The 27,683-nt window shown below is 45.2% G+C and overlaps 4 protein-coding genes across 6 annotated transcripts in view; 3 read left to right on the top strand and 1 right to left on the bottom strand.

Annotated features, from left to right (window-relative positions):
• The window catches only part of LOC108603012 (F-actin-monooxygenase Mical), a 35,762-nt gene extending 16,146 nt beyond the window's left edge, over positions 1 to 19,616 (top strand). Inside the window, 18 exon segments of the mRNA XM_017991408.2 lie at positions 492 to 2,146; positions 2,202 to 2,334; positions 2,388 to 2,893; positions 3,104 to 3,165; positions 3,631 to 3,906; positions 4,350 to 4,889; positions 5,136 to 5,859; positions 5,918 to 6,033; positions 6,180 to 11,066; positions 11,939 to 12,097; positions 13,026 to 16,877; positions 17,057 to 17,089; positions 17,698 to 17,959; positions 18,056 to 18,260; positions 18,318 to 18,395; positions 18,453 to 18,553; positions 18,614 to 18,807; positions 18,873 to 19,616. Of these exon segments, the coding sequence (XP_017846897.1) occupies positions 493 to 2,146; positions 2,202 to 2,334; positions 2,388 to 2,893; positions 3,104 to 3,165; positions 3,631 to 3,906; positions 4,350 to 4,889; positions 5,136 to 5,859; positions 5,918 to 6,033; positions 6,180 to 11,066; positions 11,939 to 12,097; positions 13,026 to 16,877; positions 17,057 to 17,089; positions 17,698 to 17,959; positions 18,056 to 18,260; positions 18,318 to 18,395; positions 18,453 to 18,553; positions 18,614 to 18,807; positions 18,873 to 18,878 (13,788 nt within the window). The 5' untranslated portion in view covers position 492 and the 3' untranslated portion in view covers positions 18,879 to 19,616.
• A 253-nt stretch (positions 19,617 to 19,869) lies between these two features.
• LOC108602366 (tctex1 domain-containing protein 2) lies at positions 19,870 to 20,630 on the top strand. Its single transcript, XM_017990469.1, has 2 exons — positions 19,870 to 20,129; positions 20,185 to 20,630. The coding sequence occupies exons 1-2, from the start codon at positions 19,889 to 19,891 to the stop codon at positions 20,442 to 20,444; spliced, it is 501 nt and encodes a 166-aa protein (XP_017845958.1). The 5' UTR covers positions 19,870 to 19,888; the 3' UTR covers positions 20,445 to 20,630.
• Positions 20,629 to 23,490, bottom strand: LOC108601421. The gene is made up of 5 exons (XM_017989319.1): positions 23,068 to 23,490; positions 21,388 to 22,602; positions 21,294 to 21,301; positions 21,109 to 21,236; positions 20,629 to 20,945 (listed from the first exon to the last, which is right to left on the bottom strand). The coding sequence occupies exons 1-5, from the start codon at positions 23,488 to 23,490 to the stop codon at positions 20,809 to 20,811; spliced, it is 1,911 nt and encodes a 636-aa protein (XP_017844808.1). The 3' UTR covers positions 20,629 to 20,808.
• Positions 23,491 to 24,255: 765 nt separating this feature from the next.
• LOC108604618 (zinc finger protein 501) lies at positions 24,256 to 27,598 on the top strand. 3 transcript variants are annotated; one of them, XM_017994159.1, is made up of 3 exons: positions 24,256 to 25,273; positions 25,434 to 25,910; positions 26,113 to 27,598. In XM_017994159.1, the coding sequence occupies exons 1-3, from the start codon at positions 24,643 to 24,645 to the stop codon at positions 26,640 to 26,642; spliced, it is 1,638 nt and encodes a 545-aa protein (XP_017849648.1). In that variant the 5' UTR covers positions 24,256 to 24,642; the 3' UTR covers positions 26,643 to 27,598. The 3 variants fall into 3 exon arrangements, with proteins under 3 accessions (XP_017849648.1, XP_017849650.1, XP_017849649.1); XM_017994161.1 differs by having other exon boundaries at positions 25,998 to 26,131; XM_017994160.1 differs by lacking the exon at positions 25,434 to 25,910.
• Positions 27,599 to 27,683: the final 85 nt, after the last annotated feature.

Raw genomic sequence — 27,683 nt, 5'->3', positions numbered from 1 at the left:
CTCCCAAGTCAGAGAGCAAGTTGGAGTTGTATACAAAAAATAACTAAAGTGTGCAAAATTTAACAAAGTTATCAAATTTATCTTATGTATTAAAGATAAAACTGCTATTTTAGTCGCTTATACACTTATCCAACTTTATTATACGCTTTAATAAGCGCACTCAGCTTCTTTTTCATTGTTGCTCTGTATCAAAAAAAAAATTCTGTAATTGACTTTCTGGCAGTTCATTCACATTTAACGCCTCGCTTGTATTGTAAACAATTTTTTGTCATTAATTAATGAAAATGTGACAGCAATGTGAGGCGAAAAACAGAGAATATATATGTATATATGTATTGCATGTTATGTCTGTGTTGATACACACAGCAAAAACAAACATAAATCTCAAATTAAATGCGTTACTTTGCATAAGCAGCAGCAATGCAATTCTGGTAAAGCTTAAGCTACATAAATTAAACACTAATATACACACTCTGCTCTTTTACTTGCAGCATGAGCCGACAGCAACAGCGGCAACAACAGCAGCAGCTGCAGCAGCAGCAGCAGCAACAACAGCAGCTGTTAACCGCACAGCAGCAACAACAGCAGGCGCTGTTAATGGCCGAACATGCAGCGGCTGCCAAGGCAGCGGAATACTTTGATCTGCTGTGTGTGGCAACCACAATGCGTCAAATCTTGGGCCTGCATCGTGACATGTGCGAGGCGGTGGGCTTGCGTCCAGCGCCGTTCAATGAATTCTATCCCAAGCTGAAGGCCAAGGTGCGTTCGTGGAAGGCGCAAGCGCTGTGGAAGAAATTCGATGCACGCGCTGCGCATCGCGTCTATGGCAAGGGCAATGCCTGCAGCGGCACGCGCGTGCTGGTTATAGGCGCCGGACCCTGTGGACTGCGCACGGCGATTGAAGCGCAGCTGCTGGGCGCCAAGGTGGTGGTGCTGGAGAAGCGCGATCGCATCACACGCAACAATGTGCTGCACTTGTGGCCATTTGTTATCACAGATTTGCGTAATTTGGGCGCCAAGAAGTTCTACGGCAAATTCTGTGCGGGAGCCATAGATCATATATCCATAAGGCAGCTGCAGTGCATGCTGCTGAAGGTGGCGCTGCTGCTGGGCGTGGAAATACACGAGGGCGTAAGCTTCGATCATGCGGTGGAGCCCAATGGCGATGGTGGCGGCTGGAGAGCAGCGGTCACGCCAGCGGAACATGCGGTCAGCCATTATGAATTTGATTGCCTGGTGGGCGCCGATGGCAAGCGCAATATGCTGGACTTTCGACGCAAAGAGTTTCGTGGCAAGTTGGCCATTGCTATAACAGCAAATTTTATAAACAAAAAAACCGAAGCGGAGGCCAAAGTGGAGGAAATCAGCGGCGTTGCTTTTATATTCAATCAGGCGTTCTTCAAGGAGCTTTACAGTCGCACGGGCATTGATCTGGAGAACATTGTGTACTATAAAGATGAAACGCATTACTTTGTTATGACTGCCAAGAAACACAGTCTTATAGACAAGGGTGTTATTATTGAGGACATGGCTGATCCTGCTGAGCTGCTTGCGGGCGCCAATGTGGACACACAAAAGCTGCATGACTATGCACGCGAAGCTGCCGAGTTCTCTACACAATATCAAATGCCCAATCTGGAGTTTGCTGTCAATCATTATGGCAAACCGGATGTGGCGATGTTTGACTTTACCTCCATGTTTGCTGCTGAGATGTCCTGTCGTGTGCGCGTGCGCAAAGGATATCGCCTGCTGCAGTGCCTTGTGGGCGATAGTTTGCTGGAACCCTTTTGGCCCACTGGCTCGGGCTGTGCGCGTGGCTTTCTCAGCAGCATGGATGCTGCTTATGCCATTAAGCTTTGGTCCAATCCGCAGAACAGCACGCTGGGGGTGCTGGCGCAACGCGAGAGCATCTATCGACTGCTGAATCAAACTACACCCGATACGCTGCAACGTGATATAAGCGCTTATACTGTAGATCCAGCTACGCGTTATCCAAATCTGAATCGCGATTCGGTCAACAGCTGGCAGGTGAAGCATTTGATTGATACCGATGATCCGGCCATACTGGAGCAAACATTTATGGATACGCATGCGCTGCAGGCGCCGCATTTGGACACGCCTGGCAGACGCAAGCGCGCAAGTGCAGGTAGCATATAAATTAATTGTTTAAATTTTGAATTAATATTTTATTAATTTGCTAGGCAATCAACCACAAGCGGCTTCATTGCTGCGCTGGATAAGCGCACAGCTGGCAGCGTTTCCATTCACGCTGGAGTTGAAGGAGCCCACAGATATATTTCGTCAAGGACGTGTGCTCTGCGCTTTGATTAGTCGGTGCGTATAGCTTATATAACTGTTGTATATTTTATTAACTGCTGTTGCCTTAGCTATCGTCCTGATTTGATTGACTTTGCTGCCACTGCGGACATGTCGCCGCTGGAATGCAATGAACTTGCCTTTGCTGTGCTGGAGCGTGAGCTGCATATTGAGCGCATTATGAGCGCGCGCCAATCGCTGGACATGCATGAGATTGAATCACGTGTATGGCTCAACTATTTGGATCAAATATGCGAACTATTTCGCGGCGAGGTGCCCTACATTAAGCATGCCAAGATGGACTTTAGTGATTTGCGTCAGAAGTATCGCAGCAATCGCATGCATGCGCCGCCAGACTTCTCCAAGCTGCTGCAGGCCAAGCCAAAGGCCAAGTCGCCCATGCAGGATGCTGTGGATGTGCCCACAACTGTGCAGCGACGCTCAGTGCTGGAGGAGGAGCGTGCCAAGCGCCAGCGGCGTCATGAGCATTTGTTAAATGCTGGCGGCAGCGGCGGCGCAGCCACACCAGGCAGCAGCAGCGGCGCTGTGGGCACTGGCAGCAACAACTTGCAACAGGGTGTGTTGAAAATAACTATAATAAAAAAACGCGCCTAAGCGTGTGCGCAGAGCGGTGCGTGCCCCACTAAATTGTATAAGCGTTGAAACAAAATAAATTATAGCATATGGACAGCTTAACTTGTTCTTTATATAGCACGGCACGACACTGCACTGCGCGCTCGCTTTTTCCATTCCTAAACCCAAACTAAATCCTCTCTTATGCTTACAGCTCAAGGCGATACGCCGCGTCGCTCCAAGAAACGTCGTCAGGCAGACAAAACGTCAAACATTGTGAGTAGAGTTATCGACTTTGTTAAGGATTGGTTCACTTGGTTCGTTGGATTGCATTGGACGCAGTGTGATAAGTGATCAGATCACTTTATCGAGCTGCTCGCCCATTTATAACATACTTACATTTTCTTTATCTCTTTCTCGCTCTTGTTTAAACTTAAATTGCGCGCTCATTGAAAAAAATATTGTTTGTTACATTGAATTATCATAAAAATCGTACTGTACCTGCAAAGGTTAAGCTCATACTGAAAACCGCTCTATTTCATGAAATTGGTAACGTCATAAGCGCATATGAATCCATCAACGAGGTCAGTTTCAGTCAACTGCGTGTGTCTTCCAATTGTATTTGTCGCTCATTTCTATCAAAACTAACTCTAGTCTAAGTTCCAAAACACACATCACACATACTTTACATTACATACAAGCACTTGTTGATTGTTTTGATATTGATTGCTTGCTGCGCAGGAGGAGCGCCAGCAGCGTTTGCAAGAGATCGAGGATAATCGTCAAGAGCGCATGAGTCGGCGCCGTCAGCAGCGTTTCCATCAGACGCAAAACTTTTACAAAAGTTTGCAGCTGCTGCAGGCGGGCAAATTGCTGAGAGAAAGCGGCGATGGTGTCAGCGAGGGCGTCGCCGAGGATGGCACACCCTTTGAGGACTACTCCATATTTCTGTATAGGCAACAGGCGCCCATATTCAATGATCGTGTCAAGGAGCTCGAGCGCAAGCTGCTCTTTCCCGTAAGCAATGTCCACATTGCCTGTTCTGCCACACGTTGCACGTTCTGTGTTCCCTTGCAGCTTACGCTGCTCAACTAAACCCAAGTTCGGCTAATGCTTAGCATGAAATGATACAAAACTGTGGCTCAACTACTTATAAAATTTGCTGTTCTAGTTCTAAACAAATTGTGCGTTTGTTTTTGTGGCTCTAATCAGGCAACGCTCCCTGTTCTTAACTCTTAACTCTGAATTGTATTGCAGTGCGCTCAACTAACTCCAAACTGTGCTTTAATTATAGTTTATTGTTTGCTGGTTTTATATGTTTTTCTATTGTTTATGTTAATGCCTACTTAGCGTATTTATTATATATTAAATATATGTTTATGATTTGAATTCTCTTCAACAAACTCCCAAACCCACAACTGACACCCACTTACACTGAAACAAAACCAACCCCAACTTAGGATCGCGAGCGTGGTGATATTCCCTCGGCTGGGCCGCGTGCAGCTGATGAGCAGTTTAGTGATCGCATTAAGAACATGGAGCAGCGCATGCAAGGACGCGCTGGCTATGGCAGTGATAAGAAACCCAAAGATTTGATGCGTGCTATAGGCAAAATTGATTCCAATGATTGGAATGTGCGCGAGATTGAAAAGAAAATAGAGCTGTCCAAGAAAACGGAAATACACGGACCCAAGGGGCGTGAGAAGGTGCCCAAGTGGAGCAAGGAGCAGTTTCAAGCGCGACAGCATAAAATGTCCAAGCCACAGCGTCAGGACTCGCGTGAAGCGGAAAAATTCAAAGAAATCGATCAGACAATCAAAAATTTGGACAAGCAGCTAAAGGAGGGACATAATCTTGACGTGGGCGAGCGTGGACGCAATAAAGTGGCTTCCATAGCAGGACAATTTGTTAAAAAGGACGATGGCGGCTCCGATGAGAAGAACGCCAGCAGCAATGCGACGAGCAATACCAACACCAACAACACTGTTATACCAAAATCTGTGAGTAGTTTTGCGTTGCGTTTTTGCTTTTTATGTTTTTATTATGTAGTAAACCCTTTAAATTATTTAATGGCGTCAAGGGGTATTCCTATTGTTGTTGTTGTTAGCGTGCTTTTAGGCTTAGGCACACACACACACATACACTCATCTACATAACTGCACTCATGCAAAAACTTTTAATGTTGTTCATACGCTTAGCTCTAAATAAATTGGATCTAGTACTAATGTTAACTTTTGTTTTCACAGAGCTCAAAGGTTGCTTTGGCTTTCAAAAAGCAAGCAGCACATGAGAAATGCAGTTTCTGCAAACAAACTGTTTATTTGATGGAGAAGACCACAGTGGAGGGTTTGGTGCTGCATCGCAATTGCCTCAAGTGTCATCATTGTCATACAAGTTTGCGGCTTGGTGGCTACGCCTTCGATCGCGATGATCCACAGGGTCGCTTCTATTGCACGCAACACTTTAGGCTGCCGGCCAAGCCGCTGCCACAGCGTGTCAACAAGGCTAGAGTAAGTTTATCAATACAGCAATTAAATCATATAAATTAATTAAACTATTTGCAGCGTTCCGGCTCAACGCAAGCTGCAGCACAAAATGCTGCTGCTGCAGCAGCTGCCACAAGCGCAGCACAAACAGCGCCACACAGAGATACAGTGGACTTGTTGGATACATCTAGAGCTGCTGCTGCTGCATCTGCTGATGCCATGTCAGATGATGAAGCTAATGTTATTGATGAGCTGGAGTGGTCTGGACGCAACTTTTTGCCTGAATCCAATAACGATTCGCAGTCGGAGCTGTCCAGCTCTGATGAGTCCGATACAGAATCGGATACAGAAATGTTTGAGGAAGCAGATGATTCACCATTTGGTGCGCAAACGCTGCAATTGGCTTCGGATTGGATTGGCAAACAGTACTGCGAGCATAGCGATGATTCTGATGATTTTTATGATTCCAGCGAGGGCATAGCAGGTGCGTTAAAGCTTTAATTGCATATAGAGCTGCAGCTTAATTTTATTTTATATTAAAGATGATGGCAAGGACGACACCGAGGGCGAGGAGTTTAAGAAAGCGCGTGAGCTGCGACGTGAGGAAGTGCGACTGCAGCCGCTGCCAACAAGTTTGCCTACAGATACAGAAACTGAGGTAAGTTTGTTGCGCTTTAGACGGTGTTGGGCACTTATTAATTTATATGTATATGATTTTTATTTTAATTTTGTTGCGCAAACAACAAATACACTTTTTATTATTGTGCTTTGGTCATGGTGTTGGTTGCTTTTAAAATTTTGCAGCTTAAGTTGCAAACTGAAAATAAAGAAAATGTAGAGCGTGGCTCGCTCAAGTCGGCTAACTCCTTTGAATCAGCGCAGAGTCAGCCTGCAACGCCGCTAGCCACGCCCACGCGTGCACAGCTGGAGCAGCTGGAGCGCAATGCGCCGCGTAAGTTTAGCAGCGAAATTGAAGCCATAAGCGAAAAGTTATATCATCTAAACAATATGGTTAAAATGAACAAAGATTTGGAAACGCTAGCCAAGGAGAATTTGGTTAAGAGCGATATTTTACGCAAGTTAACGCTTAAGGAGAAATGGCTTGCAGAGAATGCAGCCATTGCAGCCGCACAGGCAAAGCCAACAGCAGCAGTTGCTGCACCCAAATCGAAGTTTGATGAAAAGTTTGAAAAGCTTGCGCCAGTTGTAGCTGCAGTTGAAGTCAAACCCAAGCCTGTTATAGACTTTAATTTGGATGAGCTAAAGCCACGCAAGCCCAACTTTGAAGAGCGTACGCCGCTGCTGCTTAAGCGGCCTGAAAGCCTAAGCCAAACGCCACTAAGTCCCAAGCCTGAGCGTAATGTAAGTCGCTCCAATAGTCTCAAAAGTAACAACGCTAGTCCTAGAGCCAAGCGCGCCAATGAAAATACTGTACAAAATATTCTAAGCACTGTTAAAAAGCTTACACAACAATATAGTCAAGACTCCGAGGAAGCTATGGACATAGATGATGATGATGACATTGCCACAACAACAAATAAACAGCTGAGCAGCAAGCTAAAGGCAATTGAAGCCAACAGTTTTGCAGGCACTATGGATCACATAAAGGCGCAAATGGTTACGCCCACTGTGCATACAGCTAGCGTGGATCTAACCAAATATTTTCCTAATCAAAAGCAGGAGAAAAGCCAAGCAGGCAACATAAATAAAACACAAAAGACGCTTAAGGATGTGGATTTAGCTAAATATTTTCCCAGCAGTCCAGCGCCGCAGCGACGTGCAGTCGAAACTGTAGCTGAGCGTCTAAAGAAATCTCAAACGGAAGCAGCTATAGCTGTAGCTGCTACTCCAGCAGAGCCGCAATCCAAGCCTGCGCCCACCAAGCGTCAAGCTTCTTTGGATACTTTTAGTTTGCGTGAGCATCAGCTGGATGGCGCTTTGGACTTGAGCAAAAAGAAAATGCCTGTTAAGCTAGCTGCAGCTACGCCAAAAACAGTTAGCAAGTCAGCAAGTGGTACAAGCGTAGCCAAGGCTGCTGGCAAACCCAAAGTAAAAATTATAAAGAAAATTGTGCCTAAGGGCACTAAAGCCAAAAAGGCAGCAGCTGCTGCTGCAGCAGCTAAGCAACCTGAAGCCGAGCTGCAGTTGGAGGAGCCAAAGCCGCCACGCGATGAAGCTGAGCGCATACTCGATGAAATTTTAGCAGATGGTGCAACACGTTCGCCCAGCTCTGAATATCAGCAGCTTTTCAATGAAGAAAAATCGCCCAGTGATTTGTCGGATAAAATCGAGCGCATACTGGAAGAGTCTGGCTTGGATATAGAGCTGGGCTTGCCACGTCGCAGCAACAGCAAGAAATTGCAAAAAACTAAATCGCTGGGTGAAGGTGATTTCGACTTGCAACCCAAGCAGCGTCTCACTGGCGTGCAGAATATTCTAAAGCGCTTCGAGTCCATGAGCTCGGTGCACTCGCAGCAAAGCGATGAGCAGTCCGCTGCCTTCAAGCTGCGACGCATGGAGTCGAGCACCAGCAATATGAGCTCACTAAATCGCTCACGTGAGTCTATAGTGAGTGCATGCGATTCGATGAGTGATTTGGAAAAGACCATGGACTATTTACGCAATGAGTGGCGCAATGAGGCAACCAACTTTTTGCAACGCAAGCGTGATAAGTTCTATGCGCAAAAGGATGAGGAACAAAAGCAGCTAGCGCAGGAGCAGGCAGCAACACAACGCATACTTGAGCTGCCAGTGCAATATCGTGACTCCAAAATAGCTAAATTCTTTGGTTTGCCTACACGCAAATCACCCGAAAAGCGCAAATCACCAGAGAAACGCAAATCACCACTTAAAAAAAAGAAATCACCTGCTAAGAGCTTGAAAGCTAGCAAAACGCATAATTCGCTGGAGGAATTGGCCAAAATAAGCAGCGATAAGCAGGCTAAAGCAAAACTGCCTAAGAAGGTAACCAAAAAGTTGGAGAAACCCAAGGTCGTAGTGCCAGCAAAGCCAGCAACACCAGTGCCCGATGATTTTGAGGTGCTAGATTTGTTGGAAAAAGCAACAGCAGCCAAAGAATTGGAACGCTCAAAGACCAAAAGTCCATTAGTGGCTGAGGTGGCAACAACTATTGAGCCCGAGCCTGAGCCAGAACCGATGCGTACTGAAGATATAAAGAATCTACCCAAGACTGGCTGCGATAAATCGCTAAACAGCTCGCGTCGTGGTTCCCAAAACAGTTTGAATTTATCGCGTAGACAATCGGATATTTCATTGACTGACAAACTTAATCAGGAAGCGCTGGCAGCATTGAGCAGCTTGGAAATGCAACAAAATGTAGAAGAGTCTAAAGTGGATGAGCTATTTGATAGCATGGTGCAGGACATGGAGCAAACACAAGCAACTGTGCTGTACCAAGAGGATGACATAGACTCGCTTTGCACTACCATAAGCAAAAGTCCTAGCGTGCAACCCATAACTGTAGTGAAGCGCGGCAGTTCCGAGGAGCAAAGCATTGAAAAGCTGTTCGATGATGTAAGCGATGAGCTGCTGGCCAATGTGGAATTCAATGCAAATGATGATTTGGTAGCCATGGCTGGCAGTTTGAGCTCAAAAGCAAATAGCTCAGCGGAGCGTGATTTTGTAGACAAGCTGGAATCTCTAGAACGCGATGTAGTAACACCAGAGTTGAGATTGATGATGCCAGCTACGCCAGCAGCAGCTGAAATTGATGAGCTGGATGGCACACACTTTCCCGCTAGACCACAGCGTAGACAAAAGAGCAGCTCTAGCTCAAGTGAGCCTACGCTGCCTGTAGCGCCGCAGCGCTTAAAGAAGAAACTGGTAAAGCTGCAGCCAGACGATATGGCGCCCTCTGTGCAGGATTTGCTGCAACATTTGGTGGTTAAACAAGAGCCAGTGGTGTCAGCGCCAGCAGAGCTAAAGTTTCCCAAGTTGTTGACTGAAGTGGATGCGCCGCCAGCAGCAGCTCCAAGCAAGCCAGAGCTGCTAGTTACGCAAAGTCAAAGCAGCTCTAGTCAAAGTCTAAGCGACTCACTCAAGCTGCCGCCCAAAACGCGCAGCAAGGAAAATTCACTTGACTGGAATATGGAAAACTTGCCTGCGTCGCCTATGCCGCGACGCAAGCAGTTACCAGGCGCCAAGCTGGCCAGCAAGGAGTCTTCGCTGGAATGGGATATGGAAAAGCTGCCCAACAGTCCAATGCTGCCGCGTCGTCAAGCCAAGAATCAAATCGAGCTGCTTAACAATTTACCCATTGAGCAGCCCAAGCCAGAGCGTCTTATACAAGAATTTGAGCGTGAGCGACGTCAAGCGTTAATCAAACGCGATGAAAGCTTTGAAGCTGTTGCCGCTGAGCAGCGACGCCGCGACTCGCTGCAAAGCAACAGCAATAGCAACAGCTCCAGCGGCAAGAGCAGCTTGCCACCCACAGCGCCTGCAGCAACTGTAACGCCTGTGGCTAGACGTGGCGCTACGCTGGATAGCAGCAGCGGCGGCAGCAGCAGTCGCAAGCAGCAGCAACATGAGGGCACGCCGCCCATGTTTAAGAAATTAGATTTGGGCGATGACAGCAGCAGCGCCACCAATCTAGACTCTACGGCTGCCTCGACGCGGCGCAGCTCGTTTGCATTTATAGAATTACAGGATAACAAGCTGGTGATTGTGCCCATGCCGCGCAAGCTGCAGCTGCCCAAGCTGGAGCCGCCCAAATTTAAGCCTGAAGTGTTGCCAGCCGATGAGCCGGTGCCTGAAGTGTTTAAAGATCGCGCTTGGCCCAAGCCGCATGAGCTGACGCTAGCTAATGGCGACGATGAGGAGCAGGAGCCACAGCCGCCAGAGCTGCCGGAATATGCGCGCTCTGACTCGCCGCCTGGGCCAGCCTTTAAGAATCGCCAATGGCCCGATGGCAGAACCAAGTTTGAGCAGCCAGCACAAGCAGCTTTGGAGACAGATGATATGCTAAGCTTGCTGGATGTGCCGCGTCGTCAGCGTGCGCGTTTGCCCAACAAGCCGCGTTCGCAGTCACCACAGCCGTTCAAGCCATTGAGCGTTAGCTCGCGTCAAAGCAGCAAGAGCGTAAGCGATCTCAAAAAGGGCGCTTCAGTGCTATCGCTTTCAAGTCAGGATACAGATACGCGTTCCACTACAACGACCAACACAACGGTGGCTACAGCGCGTCCGCTGAGCTATGCCAGCAGCAGCAGCTATGCTGATCCCATGGATGCCAGCACGCAGGCGCTGCTTGAGCGCAGCAAACGCTTGCATAATCGCAAGCGCGACTTTGTTAACGAGCGCGTCGTCGAGCGTAATCCTTACATGCGTGAAGTGCTTCGAAGCAATGCGTATAATGATTATGCCACTGAGGAGGAGCTCAGCAGCTATAGACCACGTCACTATGCCAGCAGCTCAGGCAGCGCTACACCCGCCACCAGTCGCTTTCCCAGCGCCGCCAGCTACGGCAGACGCAACTATGATTACCTCAGCAGCAGCGACTATCGCAGACCCGCCGCCGCCTCGTCTAGTTATTATAGCAGTCTCACTACTCCAAGCAGCAGCAGCAGCACACATCTCAGCGATTTATTTAGACGTCGTAGTCCCGCCGCCAGCTCTAACTTATCTTCTTATGGACGCAGCAGCGATTATCTACGTCCTGCCAGCAAAGAGTCGTGCGTTATCTCTTAAAACGTTTAAAATTGTTTTTTATTTTCTTACATTTAAACTTTTAACAACGCCCAGCAGACAACTCAACTATTATCTCTACTGATGATAAACAACTCGAAACATAAGCACAACCACACCATTGACTAAGCCCAACCAAACCCAAAACCCACACTACAAACTAGGCTTAAATGTGGGCTCAAAGCAACAAAACTCCAATCCTCACCAAAACGCCTGTCCGCCCGCCTCTGCCTGCTGCGCTCAACGAGCTTAACCTTTATCTAGCTGTTTTGGTTATGTTGAGAGTGAGAGAGAGAGAGAGAGTGACAACTTGTTAGCTATAATAAAAACTTAGTAAATGCAACTCTGGGTACGATCTATAAAGGTAAACAATATACTTGCCAAAAAACCAAAAAATTTGTCTACGAATTGTTGCGCTAACCCCAAAAGCCAAGCAGAGCCCGCTTAAAAACAAAAAAAAGAAACGTTTGTAGTGCTAAAAGTTATAGTCAAAACTGTTGTTCAATTGTACATCTATAAATATGTATATATATCGCCTATAAAAATATGTTCTCAAATTCTAACCTAAACACAAAACAATTAACCATAATTCCAAACTACGTTCTACTATCACTACGTTACGTTACGTTACGTTATTGTTTTGTCTACGTTACATACCTTGCTGGATCGTACCTAAAAGGCATTAACATTAAACGCGTTTTAATCCAAAGCTTAAGCGCTGACTAATAAGCATGCTAACTGTTTTCTATATATAAAAAAATTATGTTTTCTTTTTCTGGCAGCGTTTACTACAGCAACTTGCTTTGTTTTATATTTAAAATTGTAATCTACCACAATATTAATTATTACTTATTGCTTTTTAGGTACAAACCGAATCCGAAAGCACATCACCCGACGAAGTTGAGCTTAACTCTGCCACAGAAATATCCACAGACTCAGAATTCGATAATGACGAGATTATACGGCAAGCGCCGAAAATCTTTGTCGACGACACGCATCTAAGAAAACCCACTAAAGTGCAGGTAAGCTCTAATACATTCAATTAAATATAAGAATATAGTTCAGTTATAATTTAATGATTAAAAATGTATGCAGTTTATGCTTGCAAATTATAATTGTTCAAAAATTATAATTGTCAAACTTACTAAATTTCGTAAGCTCCTAAGCTCTGCAGTCATGTTGACTCTCTTGGTCGCTCAATCGCTTATTGTTCAGTGATTGGTGTGCTCATTTGTTCTCTCGATACTTTGTTGCTTTGCTAGTGGACAGCACTCAGCACACACACACATTTCAGAAAGGCTCTCCGCACTGTGGTGAGCATCGATTGGATCGTGGGAGCGTCTGTATGCGTGAGCGCTGAGCGCTCCCTTGCTATCTAGCTCTATCGCTGCATTGATTAGTTAGCAGCACTTTAAACTCAACACGCGTATTCAAAAAATACTCTCCCCACTGTGATGTGCATTGCTTGGATCGTGGGAGCGTCTATACACGCATACGCGTGAGCGGTGACTGCTCTCTCGCTCTGTCGCTGCATTGCTTAGCGGGCAGCACTTTAAACTCAACACGCACATTCAAACAAGGCTCTCACCACTGTGGGGAGCATCGCTTGCTTCGTGGGAGCGACTGTATGCGTGAGCGCTGAACACTGCTTTGCTCTTTGGCACACATTGCACACATTCAAGCCAAGCTCTCACCACTGTGGTGAGCAACTGCTTTTATTTAAAGACTGAGACAGTTTAGCAGGTGCCACATCAGTTCTTGCTAGGAGGTCAGGCAGTGAAGATGTCAGCTGGTATCAGAAGAATTATTTTTTTTTATGTGTTGCGTGTTAATGAAAGACATTTTAATTTAATTGAGCATTTAATTTATAAATAACAACATGTGCACATAAAATTTAATTAACTGTTTTATAGTAGCACTTAATTAATTGTTTTGTATTTCTTTTTGCAGATCAAGTCCAGCATCATACCGCCCAGTGCCGCTGGCCTGCATCAAAAACTATTGGCGAAGCGTGAGAAGGGTGGCAGCTATTTGCAAAAGTATCAACCGCAGCCGGCGTTGCCGCAATTCAAGCCACTGGTGCAAGTCGATCCCACGCTGTTGATAAGCAGTCAACGGGCGCCTTTGCAAAATCCACGACCTGGTGACTATTTGCTTAACAAAACCGCAAGCACTGAGGGCATTGCCTCCAAGAAGAGCTTGGAGCTGAAGAAGCGTTATCTGCTGGGCGAAACAGCCAATGGCAATAAGATACAAAAGAGCGGCTCCACCTCGGTGCTGGACTCCAAAATACGCAGCTTTCAGTCAAACATCTCGGAATGCCAGAAGCTGCTGAATCCCAGCAGCGATATAAGCGCCAGCATGCGCAGCTTTCTGGATCGCACCAAGCTCAGCGATGCGGGACAGAACAATGAGCTGATGCGCTCAGCCACCAGCAATGTGATCAACGATTTGCGTGTGGAGCTCAAAATACAAAAGACAAACTCCAGCAACTCGACGGACAATGAGAAGGAGAATGTGTTTGTCAACAGCAAGAACGAGTTGAACAAGGGCATGGAGTACACGGATGCAGTGAATGCAACGCTGCTGGAGCAGCTGAACAGCAAGAAGAGTTCACCCACAACGCCGACAAACAATAATAATACAGTGATAGTAGATGTTATAGATCTGATAACACCTGAAAAGCCAGTGGCCTATATAGATTTGACAGTGGTGGAGACGCCCAAGAAGCTAACCGAGGACAGCACCACATCGGACAGCAACAAGCTGCTGGAGGCCAAAGTGGGCAAGCCAGATGTGTCCAAGGATGTAAAGCAATGCATACCAGACATACTGGGTGACATTAAGGCGGGCAAAGCGCAGCCAGGCAGCGCAGAGGAGCAGCAAGCGCTGCTGGGCGGCGATGAGGAGAAGCGCGATGAGCCAGAAAAGTGTGTGGATGCGGAGGCGGAGCAGGAAACTGAAACGCTGCAAATACAAGTGCCCAACATACCGTGGAGCAAGCCCAAGTCGGAGCTAATATCGACGACTGCCAGCAGCGCCAACAGCTGCAGCAGCAGCGAAAGCTCCAGCATTGAGGATATACAGCACTATATACTGGAGTCCACCACCAGTCCGGATACGCAAACGACACACAATGTGCCGCGCCTGGAGGTGCATGACAGCAGCGGCGCTTTGATGCAAGTAGACAGTCTGATGATTGTGAATGGCAAATATATAGGTGATCCTGAGGATGTTAAGTATTTGGATATGCCAGCGGGTGTGATAGTGCCAGCGCTAAAGACCAGCGAGCTGGAGGATGACACTGAGCCAGAAGCTGATGTGGAGCCAGTCACAGCGACGCCAGAGCCCGCCGATTGCACTGTAATCGAAACGCCGCAGCCACAGCCAGAGCGTGGACCACCCAAGCTGAAGTTTGATAGCAAAAATGAAAACAAAATTGAAAGCTTAAAGCATTTGCCGCTGATAGTGGAGCGCAGTGTGTCCCAATCGCCAGCAGTTAAACCAGTAACATTGAATCTAAGCAAAAGCGCTGCCAAGACGCCAGACACGCCTACAACGCCCACGCAGCATGATAGCGATAAGACGCCCACAGCGGAGCTGCAGTCACGCTGCTCGGATTCGGAAACGGAGCACACAGGCACGGGTCAGGTGTTGACCGAAACAGAGCTGTCTGATTGGACTGCAGATGATTGCATATCCGAGAACTTTGTAGACATGGAGTTTGTGCTAAACTCCAACAAGGGCACAATGAAGCGACGCAAGCAGCGCAAAGAGCGACGCAGTCAGTCAGCGGCGACTGTAAAGTTGCCCAGCAGCAGTGAAGTGCTGCAGCAGCTGGCGCAGCAGGCGCCAGTGGCCAAAATGGAGGGCATACTGCAAGCTATAGACATAGATGACATAGAGTTTATGGACACAGGCTCGGAAGGCTCCTGCGCTGAAGCTTACTCGGCTACGAATACAGCGCTGCTGCATAATCGTGGCTATATGGAATATATAGAAACAGCAGCGCCTCAGGCCACAGCGGCTAAATCTGCAAGCAGCGCTGTTGCGCCGTCGTCGTTGCCACCACTGCTAACCAAACGCGATGAAAAGCTGGGTGTGGATTATATAGAGCAAGGCGCTTATATAATGCATGATGATGCCAAAACGCCGGTGAATGAGGCGCCGCCACGCTCCATAATGCAACAGTCGCTAACAGATTCAAGCACGCTGCAGGAACTGGATGAGGATAGCCTAGCGCAGGCAGCAGCGCTGAATACAACAACAGAAGAAAGCGAACCGCTGACTGTGGTTACAAGTCCCTTGGACACTTCATCGCCTGCTGTGCTGGATCAGTTTGCCTCGCTGCTGGCAGCCAACAAGCCCACAGAGCCCTCGACGCCCAGCAGCTCCGATCAACAGCCGCAGACAACACAATCGAATGTTAGCACTGTAAGTGGCAGCAGCTCCACGCAGGCAGCAGCTGCCAAAGAAGCAGAGGACATACAAATGGAGTATGTGCGTGCGCTGCAGCAGCGCATCTCGGACATTAGCACGCAGCGGCGCAAGAGCAGCAAAGGTGAGGCGCCTTTAGATCTAGAACAAGCTGCCTCAGCTGGCTCAATGCGTCCACGCAGCAGCAGCAGCGCCACTAAAGTACCTGAAATTCCCACGCTCAATAGCAAGCTGGAGGAAATAAGCAAGGAACGCACCAAGCAAAAGGATCTTATACACGATCTGGTTATGGACAAACTGCAGTCCAAGAAGCAGCTGAATGCCGAGAAGCGTTTGCATCGCAGTCGACAGCGCAGTTTGCTTACCAGCGGCTATGCCAGTGGCGCCAGCTTAAGTCCCACGCCCAAGTTAGCCGCCGCCAGCAGCAGCGCCGACAGCTGCAGCAATCATGCGCACTATCATGTGTCCACAGCGGCGCCAGTAACGCCGCCAGCTAAGCCAGCGCCAGCTGAGTCTGTGCCTGTCACGCATGTGCTGCAAAAATCCGCCACCTCCAGCTATGTGTCGCCCTATCGCGCTGCACAGCCCGCCGTAGCACGCAGCACTGATCTCTACAAGTCGCGTCCGTTCAGCGAGCTGCTGGATGGCGAGAAACTCAAAGCGCTGGACAATAGTTTATGCTATGCCAAGCAGCCAGAGTTTAGTGCGCCCTTGGCGCCAGTGCGTCCGCAGCGCAGTCAACGAGCCAATGAAACACCCGAGGCCAGCATTTCCGCCTCCACAGAGAATCTGCGCAGCGAAGCGCGCGCACGTGCGCGTCTCAAGTCCAACTCGGAGCTGGGCCTGAGTCCGGAGGAGAAAATGCAGCTGCTGCGCAAGCGTCACTATGAGCAGCACAAAGTCAAGCCGCTGGAGCAACCACTGGCCACAGATTTGGCTGCGCGTGCACGCAAGATGAGCGCCTCCAAGAGTGTCAATGATCTGGCCTACATGACCGCACAGCTGCAGCTGGAGAGCGTCAGCCGTGTCAAGCCAGACTTTACCTCTGATACGCAGCTGGAGCAGCAGGATGTGCAGCTCAAGTCCAAGTCCAGTCGCAGACAAAAGGATCCGGAACGTCGCAAGAGTCTTATACAATCATTGTCAAGTTTCTTTCACAAAACGGGCGCCAACACAGGCAACAGTAATCCCAAGGAGCAGCTTGTAGCCACTGCTGCTGGCAGCCACTCTGCTGAGCAGGCAGAGCGTCCCGGCACAAGCAGCAGCGGCACGCCCACCATAAGCGATACCAGCAGCAGCGCTGGCGGCGGCGGCGGCGTCTTCAGTCGCTTCCGCATCTCACCCAAATCCAAAGAAAAGTCCAAGGTAAGTCATAAGTTCTTATAATTTAAATATGTATAACTAACATTCAGTTGTTGTCCGCCTTACATTGGTACAGTGAGTTTTATATTATTCATAGCTATATATCAATCATAAGCTATATCTATCTGTCTGTGTGTGTGTGTTTGTCTCTCATTGCTAACCATCAACTTTAAATTTTACAGTCTTGCTTTGATCTGGGGAACTTCGGTTTCGGTGTAAGCATAAATTATTATCTAATCAAGGCTCTAACATTATTTATTTTGCTTGCTGTTATACATTTTGGTTTTTTGTTAAAATTTTTTGTTTCCATTTTTATGTTTCTCATTAAACGCTTGTTTTCGATTTAATTCTATTTGCTGTACATCATTTTATTTTTAATTCCAATTTTTCCTTTTTGAATTGCAGCTGAAAATATTTAAGTTATAGTTTTATTTTTTAGTTTTTATAATTTTGTTTTTAACATTTTATGTGCACTTTTATTATGAAACATTGCTTAAGCTTATATTATATTGGTTTTGAGTTTGAGCATTCGGGATCTGCTACAATGCCAATATTAAGTTATATTTTAACTATTTTTAAGCACAAGTTTGTTAAATTTAAATTTATTTTAAGTATATTTATGCATGCATTGGTTCTTGGACTTTATTGCTATGGTTTATGGTCTCTTCAGCTACAAGGACGAACTTTTAATTTCTTTTTTTTTTCTAAGTTTAAGCACGTTAATTGTTTGTAAATAATATTGACTTGAACTATGTTTCTTTATTTATACTGACAACTACAATAAATTCTAAACCTGACATATTTGAATGCAAATCCTTATTAGGACAAGGATATGCTGACAAGCACAATACCAACAACAGCAACAACACAAACAAAACACTCGCAAGATTACCTCAACAATCACACGAACAACAGTCGCTGCCGAAAGCAAACGAACACTGCGAATCATCGTAACGAAACGTTTTCATCATCTAGTCCGCAACTTTATATACACAAGCCCCATCAACTGGCCACAGCAACCGCCCTGGATGATCAGACTCCGCCACCAATTCCGCCTTTGCCACTGAATTATCAAAGATCCGATGGTTTGTTATATTTGTTATGTTATTAAATAACACTTATATGTCTAGTTATCTGTTATAAATGAAATAATATATAAACTTAATATATATATTTGCCAGATGAGAGCAACATTAACGAGACACGCGAGCATAAGAAGCAACGTGCCATATCGAAGGCTTCACGACAGGCTGAGCTCAAGCGATTGCGTATCGCTCAAGAAATACAGCGTGAACAGGAGGAGATCGAGGTGCAGCTAAAGGAACTGGAAGCACGCGGCGTGCTTATCGAGAAGGCGCTGCGAGGCGAAGCTCACAATTGTGAAAAGTATGTTTGTACTTAAAAATTCTAAGATATAATAATATAATGCGATTCTACCAATAGCATGGACACGACCAAGGACAATGACGAGAAGCAACTTAAAGAACTATTGGAAATTTGGCGCAATATCACAGCACTCAAGTAAGTCTATAAAAATATACTTACTACTATTGCTTAATAAACAATTTGGCTTTGCAGAAAACGTGATGAGGAACTGACCATTAGACAACATGAACTACAGCTGGAATATCGGCATGCCCAACTTAAGGAGGAGCTCAATTTGCGTTTATCATGCAGCAGTAAGTCTAGCTACATATAAAACAGCTAACAAAATAAACTTATTGCTGTTTCTTTTTTAGAATTAGACAAGAGCTCCGCCGATGTAGCAGCTGAGGGTGCAATACTGAATGAGATGCTGGAAATTGTGGCCAAACGAGCGGCATTACGACCAACTGCCTCAAACCTGGATTTAACTGGAGCGGACGTGGCAACAACAACAACCGAGGCAGGCATTACACTGGCCGGCCAACCGCATGCACACGACGAGTCGAATGCAAGTTTATAATTATAGCTTAAGCTTATATTGTTGTTAGCTAATTGTTGTTATACCAATTGCAGATTTGAATAACAAGTTTGCCTTGGGGTTTGATGGCCTACGAAGTCTTACAAGGAATTTTACGCCTTTATACTTAAGCAGAATGTACCAAAAACAGAAGAAGCAACAACTTTAAATAGCTGAACTCACAACAATAACCATACTACTAAAAATATATATTTACATATGCATGAGTTGTAAGAGGAGAAGCAAACAAAACATCAGTAGAGAATAATTTAAAATGCGCAACATTATTGTATAAATGAAAAACAAATGGTTTGCTTATTAAACTTAATGTTCAGTTATAGTTATGAGCAATGCATATAAAAAACAATAAATTTTTGTAGTCACTTAGTTTATTGCAGCCTTAAACAATTTGATGAAATGTCTGATCTTTGTACGTTGTATTATGTTTATTTGTATTAAGTTAAATGTGTAATGTGAATGTCTAAGTTGAGAATGTTTTAATGTGTGTATTTAATATTTTTTTAATTAGTTTTGTTTTATTTTTTGGCGAAGAGAGCTTTGGTGTGTTGTACTTTTGAATAGTAAGCCCATGCATGTAATTTGCTGCCCTACTAAAATCAAAAAGAACACAAAGATATATACACACAAATATTTTCTATAAAAATATATTTACTATATATTAAACACAAGCGAATATATAACGATATACTAAAAAAAAAGAAAACCAAGCAAAGCAAATGCATTGCATACTAATAAAAAAGATTTAAATTATTGTGTAACTTTATTTATGTCCTATAATCACATATTTATCGAATTTATTATGTAATTTTTTTGATTTCTTTTCAAATTGAATAAAAAAAACTTTTATGAATTGAATGACAAAGATTTATTTATTTGAATTGCAACCGCCATAATACACAGTTGTGTTTTCATTTTGAATGTCGTGACAGCGTGAGTGCTGGTAAACACGATTTGCCAGCCCTGGTGCTAGCAACACATTGTCCATCACTATTAGAAAGCAAACAAACAAGCGCAGCAGAATTTAACTTTAAATAATTTTAATTAATAAGATATGGCAGAGACAAAAGCAAATCCAAGCTCAGTTAAAACTAATGATATAGCAAAGCAGTCTGATATGGTCAAAACACAAACTATTAAGCCGCCGGTGCAGGGCGGCGGTGATGAAATGGACATTGAAATGGATGCTTCTAATCAGCCGGCGTTTAGCATGATGCGACCGGCATTTGGTGAAAGTTTTCCATTGCCAATTGTTAAAAGCATTATGAACAACATAATGACGGAAAAACTTAAAGGTAAGCAATGAAAAATGCATATAAAACAAACGTTGCTAAGCAACCGAATTTGCAGACAAGACATACGACAAAAACATAGCCAAGACGTGGACGCGCGAAATTGCCGACGAAGTAAATCAACAGATTGCAACAAATTCAAAGGTGAAACGTTACAAGCATGTGGTGCAAGTGATGCTGGGACAAGAGCTAGGAGCTGGAGCTACCTACCTATCACGCTGCTGCTGGGACTGCGATTGCGATACATCCATCTCCGAGGTATTTAGCAATACAAGTTTGTTTTGTGTGTGCACCGTGTACGCAACGTTTCAGTATTGAAACTGACAATTATTAAACTATAGTAAGTATGTATGTTAGGAGATAGGTTAAAGTTTAGTAAATTTACCAAAGCTGCAAGGCAACACAGACAACGCAAGTCGCTCTACTAAACTTACGGAAAACACCATTATGTGCACATTAGTTTTAAGAAATCTCATTATATTTAAAGCAAACTATACGTTTAGAAAAAAGTGAGCATCATTTTATATAAACAAAAGCAATTTGCATTATTTACATTTTAGTTAACTAAGCAAACTTTGCAGGAAACAGCGCCAACTTCACTTTCAGTTGGCAATTTGACCTTCGTTTTGCACCATTGATTGCCACACAACGCATGTTGCATGCCCCCAGCCAGCCGTCTGTCTTACTGTATGCGCACATTGAGCGGATTGAGTATGCGGCCCGACATAACCGCCACATCCAAGTCGCGATCGATGATGAAAAACAAAAATGGATGATTAACAGAGATTTGTATGGGCTGAGTTTGAGCGCCGTAGTTGCCTGCACAAAAAGGAAATAGTTATTGTTATGGTCTCGTTGTTGTTGCTGCAGCAGTTGCTGCAATCTTCAGCTACAGGTGGGGCCAACACCTTGATAGCAATCGCATTGCATTGCGTTGCGCCTGAATGCATTTGGCGGGTGTGTGTGTGCTGCAACTACTTACGCTTAAGTTGATTGATGGGATGCGTACGAATGTTTACGTCTATGGATTGCTCAATGTGTCGCACATAGACGCCTTTCTCATCAGTCATGGGACGAAAGTCGGCGCGATTTGGCTCAAATATATCACAGCTGCAATAACATAAAGTGTACAACAAAAAGTAAAAGTGCAACAAAAGCGCTGCTTACATGCCCATCTGCAACAACAAAGAAACAACAAGAAGTGGCAACAATTTAGCATTGCATAAGCTCAACAGACAGATATACAGACAATCTTACTTACATTTTGCAGATCATTGGTCAGAAACATGGTGCCATGTAGCTTAAAGTCTGGTATGATGGCCTGCACCCAGCGTGGCTTTAGCTGCTTGCGCATCAATCGCAAGGTGGGTCCCAGTTTCAACGAAGCCGCCGCAGCCACTATGTCCATATGATAATCTGGCAGCAGTATCATCAAATTATACTCGGGTGTATCTAGTTCTAGCTCAAGCACGCTTAGCTTCAAGTGCTCAAAGTATTTGTAGTACAGCACTGCATTGTAGACCTTAAAAGTGGTGTGCACCACCTGCTGATTGCCCAGATAGAAGACGTGACTAATGACATCCGTATTATAGTTGGTTTTGCTCTCAGTGGCGTCGCTTATATAATGCGGCTCAAAGTCGTTGGTAATGTGCGCAAAGCCAGCGGTGGGCGGTATGGGCAGAGAATGTAATCCTGCGTGGGCAGTGTGTGGAAATAAACTTACAAAGAGATTAGCATCCAGCTCCTTGTAGCCCAGCACATGTCGCTTATGGCGTGCAGCAGTTTGTTTGCGTGTTGTTGCTGCTGCTGGCGCTGCTGTAGTTGTTGTCGTCGACGTCGTCACTTGGCGTATGCTAAAGCTTGTGCTCATCTTTCTAGTATGTGGCGCACTCACTTGGCGCGCCATCATGGGCAGCATTTGAACGCTGCGTGCGCTGGGCAAATAACTGGGTTTGGGTGTTATGGGATTGGAATGCTTAAGCGGCGCCTGCAGCTTGCTGGTGGGCAAACGCGATACCCTTGCCTTTTGTATGCGCAAAAAGGGCTCGGCATCCTCTTCAGCTACAAAAGCGGAAACCAGCTCAGCAGCTTCATCCTCAGCTGCGGGCTCCTCTGCTGCTGCCTCTACTGGCGCCTCTGTAGTTGTCGCTTCTTCTGCCTCTGTGGTGCTCTCCTCTGCATCTGTTGTTGTTGTTGGTGGCAATGTTGTAGGCGCTTCAGTGCTTGGCGGCAGCGTTGTAGCTTCCACATCCTTCAATGTTGTAGTCTCCATCATTTCAGCGCTTGTTGTATTGCTTGCTGTTGCATTAGTGTTGTCCATAGATTCAGTTAGATTTGCCATCTTAGCTGATACCATATCCACGCTTAGATCATAGCCATAAAACATTAGCACAGTTTCAAAATCCTTGAGCACTGTGACATTATTTCTGCTTAAACTCAGTCCTTTCAATGGATTATCTGAACCAAAGAAATATGTCTGTAATAGAGATATATTGTAGCTTAAATTTAGGTATTTGGTACCAATATTTACTGTAGGTCAATTGCCAAAAAGTACAATTAAAATTATTCATTGAGCTACAAATTTTTAGAAATCAATCAATTACAAATAAGATACAATTATTTTGAACAACTCATTGAACAATCAAAAAAAAATAAGGTCAATCAACTTTTTTAAAAACAACAATAGAACAATTGATAAAGAGCGGGCTTAGACAAAACTAGCCCTGAGGGCTTTGGTTACAGTGAAGTCTAGCTAATGCATACAATTAAGTTCTTTAGGCTTTGTAACAAATACACTGTGCCAACAATCGAGTTCGTACTGTGCGTATGTTAGGTGTTATTTTTATCAGCAATCAATAATCTAAATGTTTGACAGAATATTTAACGATGCATGTAAATTTTAGTTGGATAACTCTACGTATTATTGTAACGCTGTTCTCACCCGCAGCCGTCGGTGTATATCACGATAGCCAACGCGTATGATATCCCGATTGTTGGGCAATTGCAAAACATTGCGCAGCTCCTGGGCGCTGCGTCCGGCAGATCCTTCATAGAGCGCCACCAGCACGCTGACCAAAGCCGTGGGCGAGAAGGCAAAGTTATTGCGATTAAGTATGGAATGATAGTGTAGCAAGCGATGCGTTAGATCATTGGTCAGATCAACCATAACTTCGGCGGGCGTCAGTGGTTTACTGGCCATCATATGTGGCATATGCTCCAGCTCCAAAGGCGGTGGCAGATGTGGGCGTGGAAAGCCGCTTGTATGAAACTCCTCTTGATCTATGTGTATGAAATGGGCGTGGCTGGGCACAAGGCACAGCCCTGCCCAAATCCAAACCCAAGTCCAATTCAGTGTGTTTGGCATTCGTTTAGTTGCTTTAACAATGCGCCTGACCTTGTCTAAGCACAAATTTAAATAAATGCACATTGATGAACGCGTTAACTGTTTTAGTTTTTTAACTGTGTAACTGAAGCATGAAATTTATTTAACAAAAAAGTTTAATTCGCTTCGTGCGCATAAATTGCATTATTTTTCCTTATTTTTGCACCTTTAATTTGCGCGCTCTACAAGGTTTTTGTGCAAATTTTCAAATTGTCAATCGTTTTGTCATTTAAAACTGTTTGGCATTTAATTTATTAGAATTTCGTTTGAGTTGAACCGATTCGCGTGATTGCTGGCATCGCACTGAATGCTTGAAGTTAACTGCTCTTGGCTCAAATACTAGACAAACGTTCGTCAGCTGGAACGTTGTTTAGGCGCCAGATTTAGCATGGTGATAACTGCTTAGCCGCTTATTGTTGAATAATTGACAAGCAATATGGCTTCATTGTTGAACAAATCTAATAACATGTATCCATTTAAAATTGCATGCTAGTTTTATGACAAGTTGGCAAGCTGCAATCATGATACTGCTTAATAACTGTTTTGCTTTTTTGAATATACCGCGCTAAGCTAATAATTATCGAAATGAATCGCTTATTGTTGATTTCTCGCCACTGCAACACTGTACTGCGCGTCAGCCCTGGCAGAATGATAACTTATTCGATAAGTTACCATCGAATACTAAATACCTACGCCAAAGCAGCCCTGCATGTGCGACAGCCCTGGAAAACCACGCCAGTCATTTTTGTTTTGATAAGGATAAAAAAGAGCGTGGCCTGAGAAAATTTGCACAATTAACTAAAAAAGCGCCACAATACACTAAAAAAACGCTGCAAAGTGTGTGGAATGCTGTGCCGCGTAAAGTGTACAACATTTTAAGCGCATCAAGCGCTTACGTGGACCGCAACGTGTTGCCCACTGGCAAAGGCAGCGCAGCCAAAAATTACCAGACAGCTAAAATAACAAACCGAGCGACGGGGTGCAAATGGCTGCGACTTGTATAACGCTTGCATTTACTTGCTGAATGGGAAGACAATAAATTGAACATCGCTGGAAGCGCGCATGCATTAACATTTATCTCGAATACCTCAGAACGCAAGCAGAAAGAAAACGACAAAAAGAAAAGGCCGTAAGATGCATTTGAATCATGCAACGGCTGCCACAGCTGCTATGGCCAACTATCAACACTATGCGCCCGCACAGCTTGCCACGCACGGTCTAGGCGGCGGGGGCGGTGGCGGAGGCAATGCTGGCGGTGGCAATGGCCAACAGCTGCAGCAGCCCACAACAATAGCGCAGCTGCAGCAAAGTCCCTTTGCGCTGCATCAACTAACTGCCGTACAGGCCATACAACATCCCACCCATCAAGCCATGCTGCATCCACAACATCCGCTGGTGCACTTGCTGGACATCTCCACCACAACGAATAGCGGCGGCAATCATACGCCCATATCGCCCATGAAGCAGGAGGTGCAGAGTGTCATTAGCGAGGATGAAACAGTGGTCGATGATCCGCGTAAGAAGAAACAATGCCACGTCTGCAAAAACAAATTCCGCCAATTGACCACGTTACGCAATCACATGAAAATCCATACAGACGAGCGTCCCTACAAGTGCAAGCACTGCGACAAGGCATTCCGCCAGATATCGACGTTAACGAACCACGTCAAGATTCACACCGGCGAGAAGCCTTTCACCTGCAATATTTGCGCCAAGGACTTTCGCCAACAGAGCACGCTCATCAATCATGTCAAGACGCATAAGGGTAAGTGCGAAGAAACAGGTTAACGGAAACGCACAGTTCTCATTTGTCATGCATTCACAATTGTACATTAAAGTTTAAACATTAGTTAAATAAAATCTGTTGCTAACTACATCTTGCTTTTGTTCCTCATACCAACAAACACACACAATTGCCAACACAGCTGCCGAGTCGAGCACGCCTACGTCTCTGCTGAACTATCAGCCGCCACCGTCCGGATCTGGCAAGCTCAAAATCAAGGGTCAGAATCAGATGCACAATGCCTATCAGCAGCATCAACAGCAGCGTGTACAAATCTCAAAGACTCTATACTCGGGCAGCTACAGTTCGCCGCAGGCCGAGGAGCTGGTGAAACCGTATCAGTGCAGTGTCTGCAAGCGACGCTTCCCACAGCTGAGCACGCTGCACAATCACGAGCGGACACACATCGATCCCAAGCCGTACAAGTGTGAAACTTGTGACAAGTCCTTTAGCCAGCTGGCCACGCTGGCTAATCACAAAAAGATTCACACTGGGGATAAGCCGTATACGTGTTCCTACTGTCACATGCAGTTCCGCCAGCAGAGCACGCTGACCAACCACATGAAGACGCATACGCATCTAGCAAGCAGCCAGCAGCCAGGCACTGTCCAAGCCACAGGTGAGCCGCTTGTGTGTTCGCCCTACAACTGAGCCGCTTTCTGTTATCACTGTGTGCATTGATCATTAACGCACTTCCCTAACGAAGCTTTTATTTAAATTTTGTACGCATGCAAACCTATCAACAATCAACAAACCATCTCAACAATCCACTACCGACTACCGACAACAACAATCAACAATAACAAACAAACAAACATCAGGGGATCACTCAACCATGCCAGCGCCCTTAGCACCCGGTACACAGCAGCTGACGAGCGGGCTGCTGCCCAACAACCTGCACAACACAACACACAACCTGCTGCAGCTGGACCATCATCCGTTGCTGCACTTTCTCGATGGGAGCACAACGGTCAGCTCTGTGGTTGCCGGCAATGTGACCGTTGCAGCCAACACTAAACTGGAGAACTATCAGACATCGCCGCAGGCGCCACGCTTGAACGTGGGCAACATCAATATGCTGAAGGGGGACAATCCGGATCGACCGTTTGGCTGCAGTGTATGTAGACGCTTCTTTTCGCAGCAGAGCACGTTGGTTAATCACATCAAGACGCATACGGGAGAGAAGCCTTACAAGTGCAAGATCTGTGACGTTTGTTTCCGGCAAGTGGCGACGCTCAACAATCATATGAAGATCCATACCGGAGAGAAGCCCTACAACTGTTCCTACTGCCCCAAGCAGTTTCGGCAAAAGAGCACATTACAGAATCATCTGCGGGTGCACACCTGCTAGGCTCGAAGTCAACCACCAGCACCACCACCAGCCACACACTTAGTCCAAGCAGCAGCCATTGAGGATTAGTGCAATATGCATAAGCACACACATACACACACACACACACACACACACATACATAACAAGTTATACATATATATACTGTAGTATATGCAGTTAGAGCCTAACTTTATACACAGTTTCGAAACATGCATAATATATATACACATTTGAATATATACTCAACAAAACGTGTTATTTACCTGCTGTGCAGAGCGCAATTGTATGTAAACTATAGTAGAGAGCTGATGATCCACATGCATGTCCAATTGTAATATAAGTCAGAACTGTAATCGCATGAATATACATACATACATATGCATATAGTAATGACAGCAACAAAAACTGTGTATACACACATAATACAGGGTGTTTAAACCTATACTAAACTAAAACTCTTAACTCTATGCTTAATCCTACATACATTAGCTTCTTAACTGTTGTCGAAATCCCCCCAAGAAAACCTAGAAACCAGTTTTAGTTTTTGAGTTACTATGATTCTCAAGCTACTCGTCGTGTTAAATGTTAAGCTGCGTATCCTAAATCAACAACAACATCTATACCTATACTATAACTACCTACCTTCCCCCCACTCCTCCCTATAAACAAAAACAACAATTTTAATGTAAGACGTAATCAGAAAAATGAAAAACTATTTAATTAAGTGTACTCTTAGCGCATATTTAGCAGCATCTTTCACATCCACACACGATTCGAAAGCGTTAATGAGCTTGAATTAATTATTGGCACAGTCAGTGCCAAAAGTGCCGTTAGGTCGTGTTATAATCCCCGGAACGGATTGCTTATAGAACAAAAGTAAACATTTAACAGAATAGCTAACGCAGTGGGAAAAACTGTTAAGTAATAAAATTTGTAAAAGATTGACAAATGAAATAATTAATAAATAATGAGTATAAACGTAAATGTTGTAGTAAATATATAGTATATATACATTGAATATATATATATTGATAAACTATTTGTAAATGTAAGCGAAGA

Source organism: Drosophila busckii, chromosome 3R (assembly GCF_011750605.1).
Source record: "Drosophila busckii strain San Diego stock center, stock number 13000-0081.31 chromosome 3R, ASM1175060v1, whole genome shotgun sequence".
Taxonomy (NCBI): Eukaryota; Metazoa; Arthropoda; class Insecta; order Diptera; family Drosophilidae; genus Drosophila; species Drosophila busckii.
Note: the sequence above shows the minus strand (reverse complement) of the source record. Positions and strands in the feature narration are given on the sequence as shown.

Coding starts and splice junctions, on each gene's coding strand:
- LOC108604618 (XM_017994159.1), top strand. CDS start 24,643: ATGCATTTGAATCATGCAACGGCTGCCACAGCTGCTATGGCCAACTAT. Junction 25,274..25,433: donor TCATGTCAAGACGCATAAGG/GTAAGTGCGAAG, acceptor TTGCCAACACAG/CTGCCGAGTCGAGCACGCCT. Junction 25,911..26,112: donor AGGCACTGTCCAAGCCACAG/GTGAGCCGCTTG, acceptor AACAAACATCAG/GGGATCACTCAACCATGCCA.
- LOC108602366 (XM_017990469.1), top strand. CDS start 19,889: ATGGCAGAGACAAAAGCAAATCCAAGCTCAGTTAAAACTAATGATATA. Junction 20,130..20,184: donor AATGACGGAAAAACTTAAAG/GTAAGCAATGAA, acceptor CCGAATTTGCAG/ACAAGACATACGACAAAAAC.
- LOC108601421 (XM_017989319.1), bottom strand. CDS start 23,490: ATGCCAAACACACTGAATTGGACTTGGGTTTGGATTTGGGCAGGGCTG. Junction 22,603..23,067: donor ATATACACCGACGGCTGCGG/GTGAGAACAGCG, acceptor TCTCTATTACAG/ACATATTTCTTTGGTTCAGA. Junction 20,946..21,108: donor TCCCATCAATCAACTTAAGC/GTAAGTAGTTGC, acceptor CTTTTTGTGCAG/GCAACTACGGCGCTCAAACT.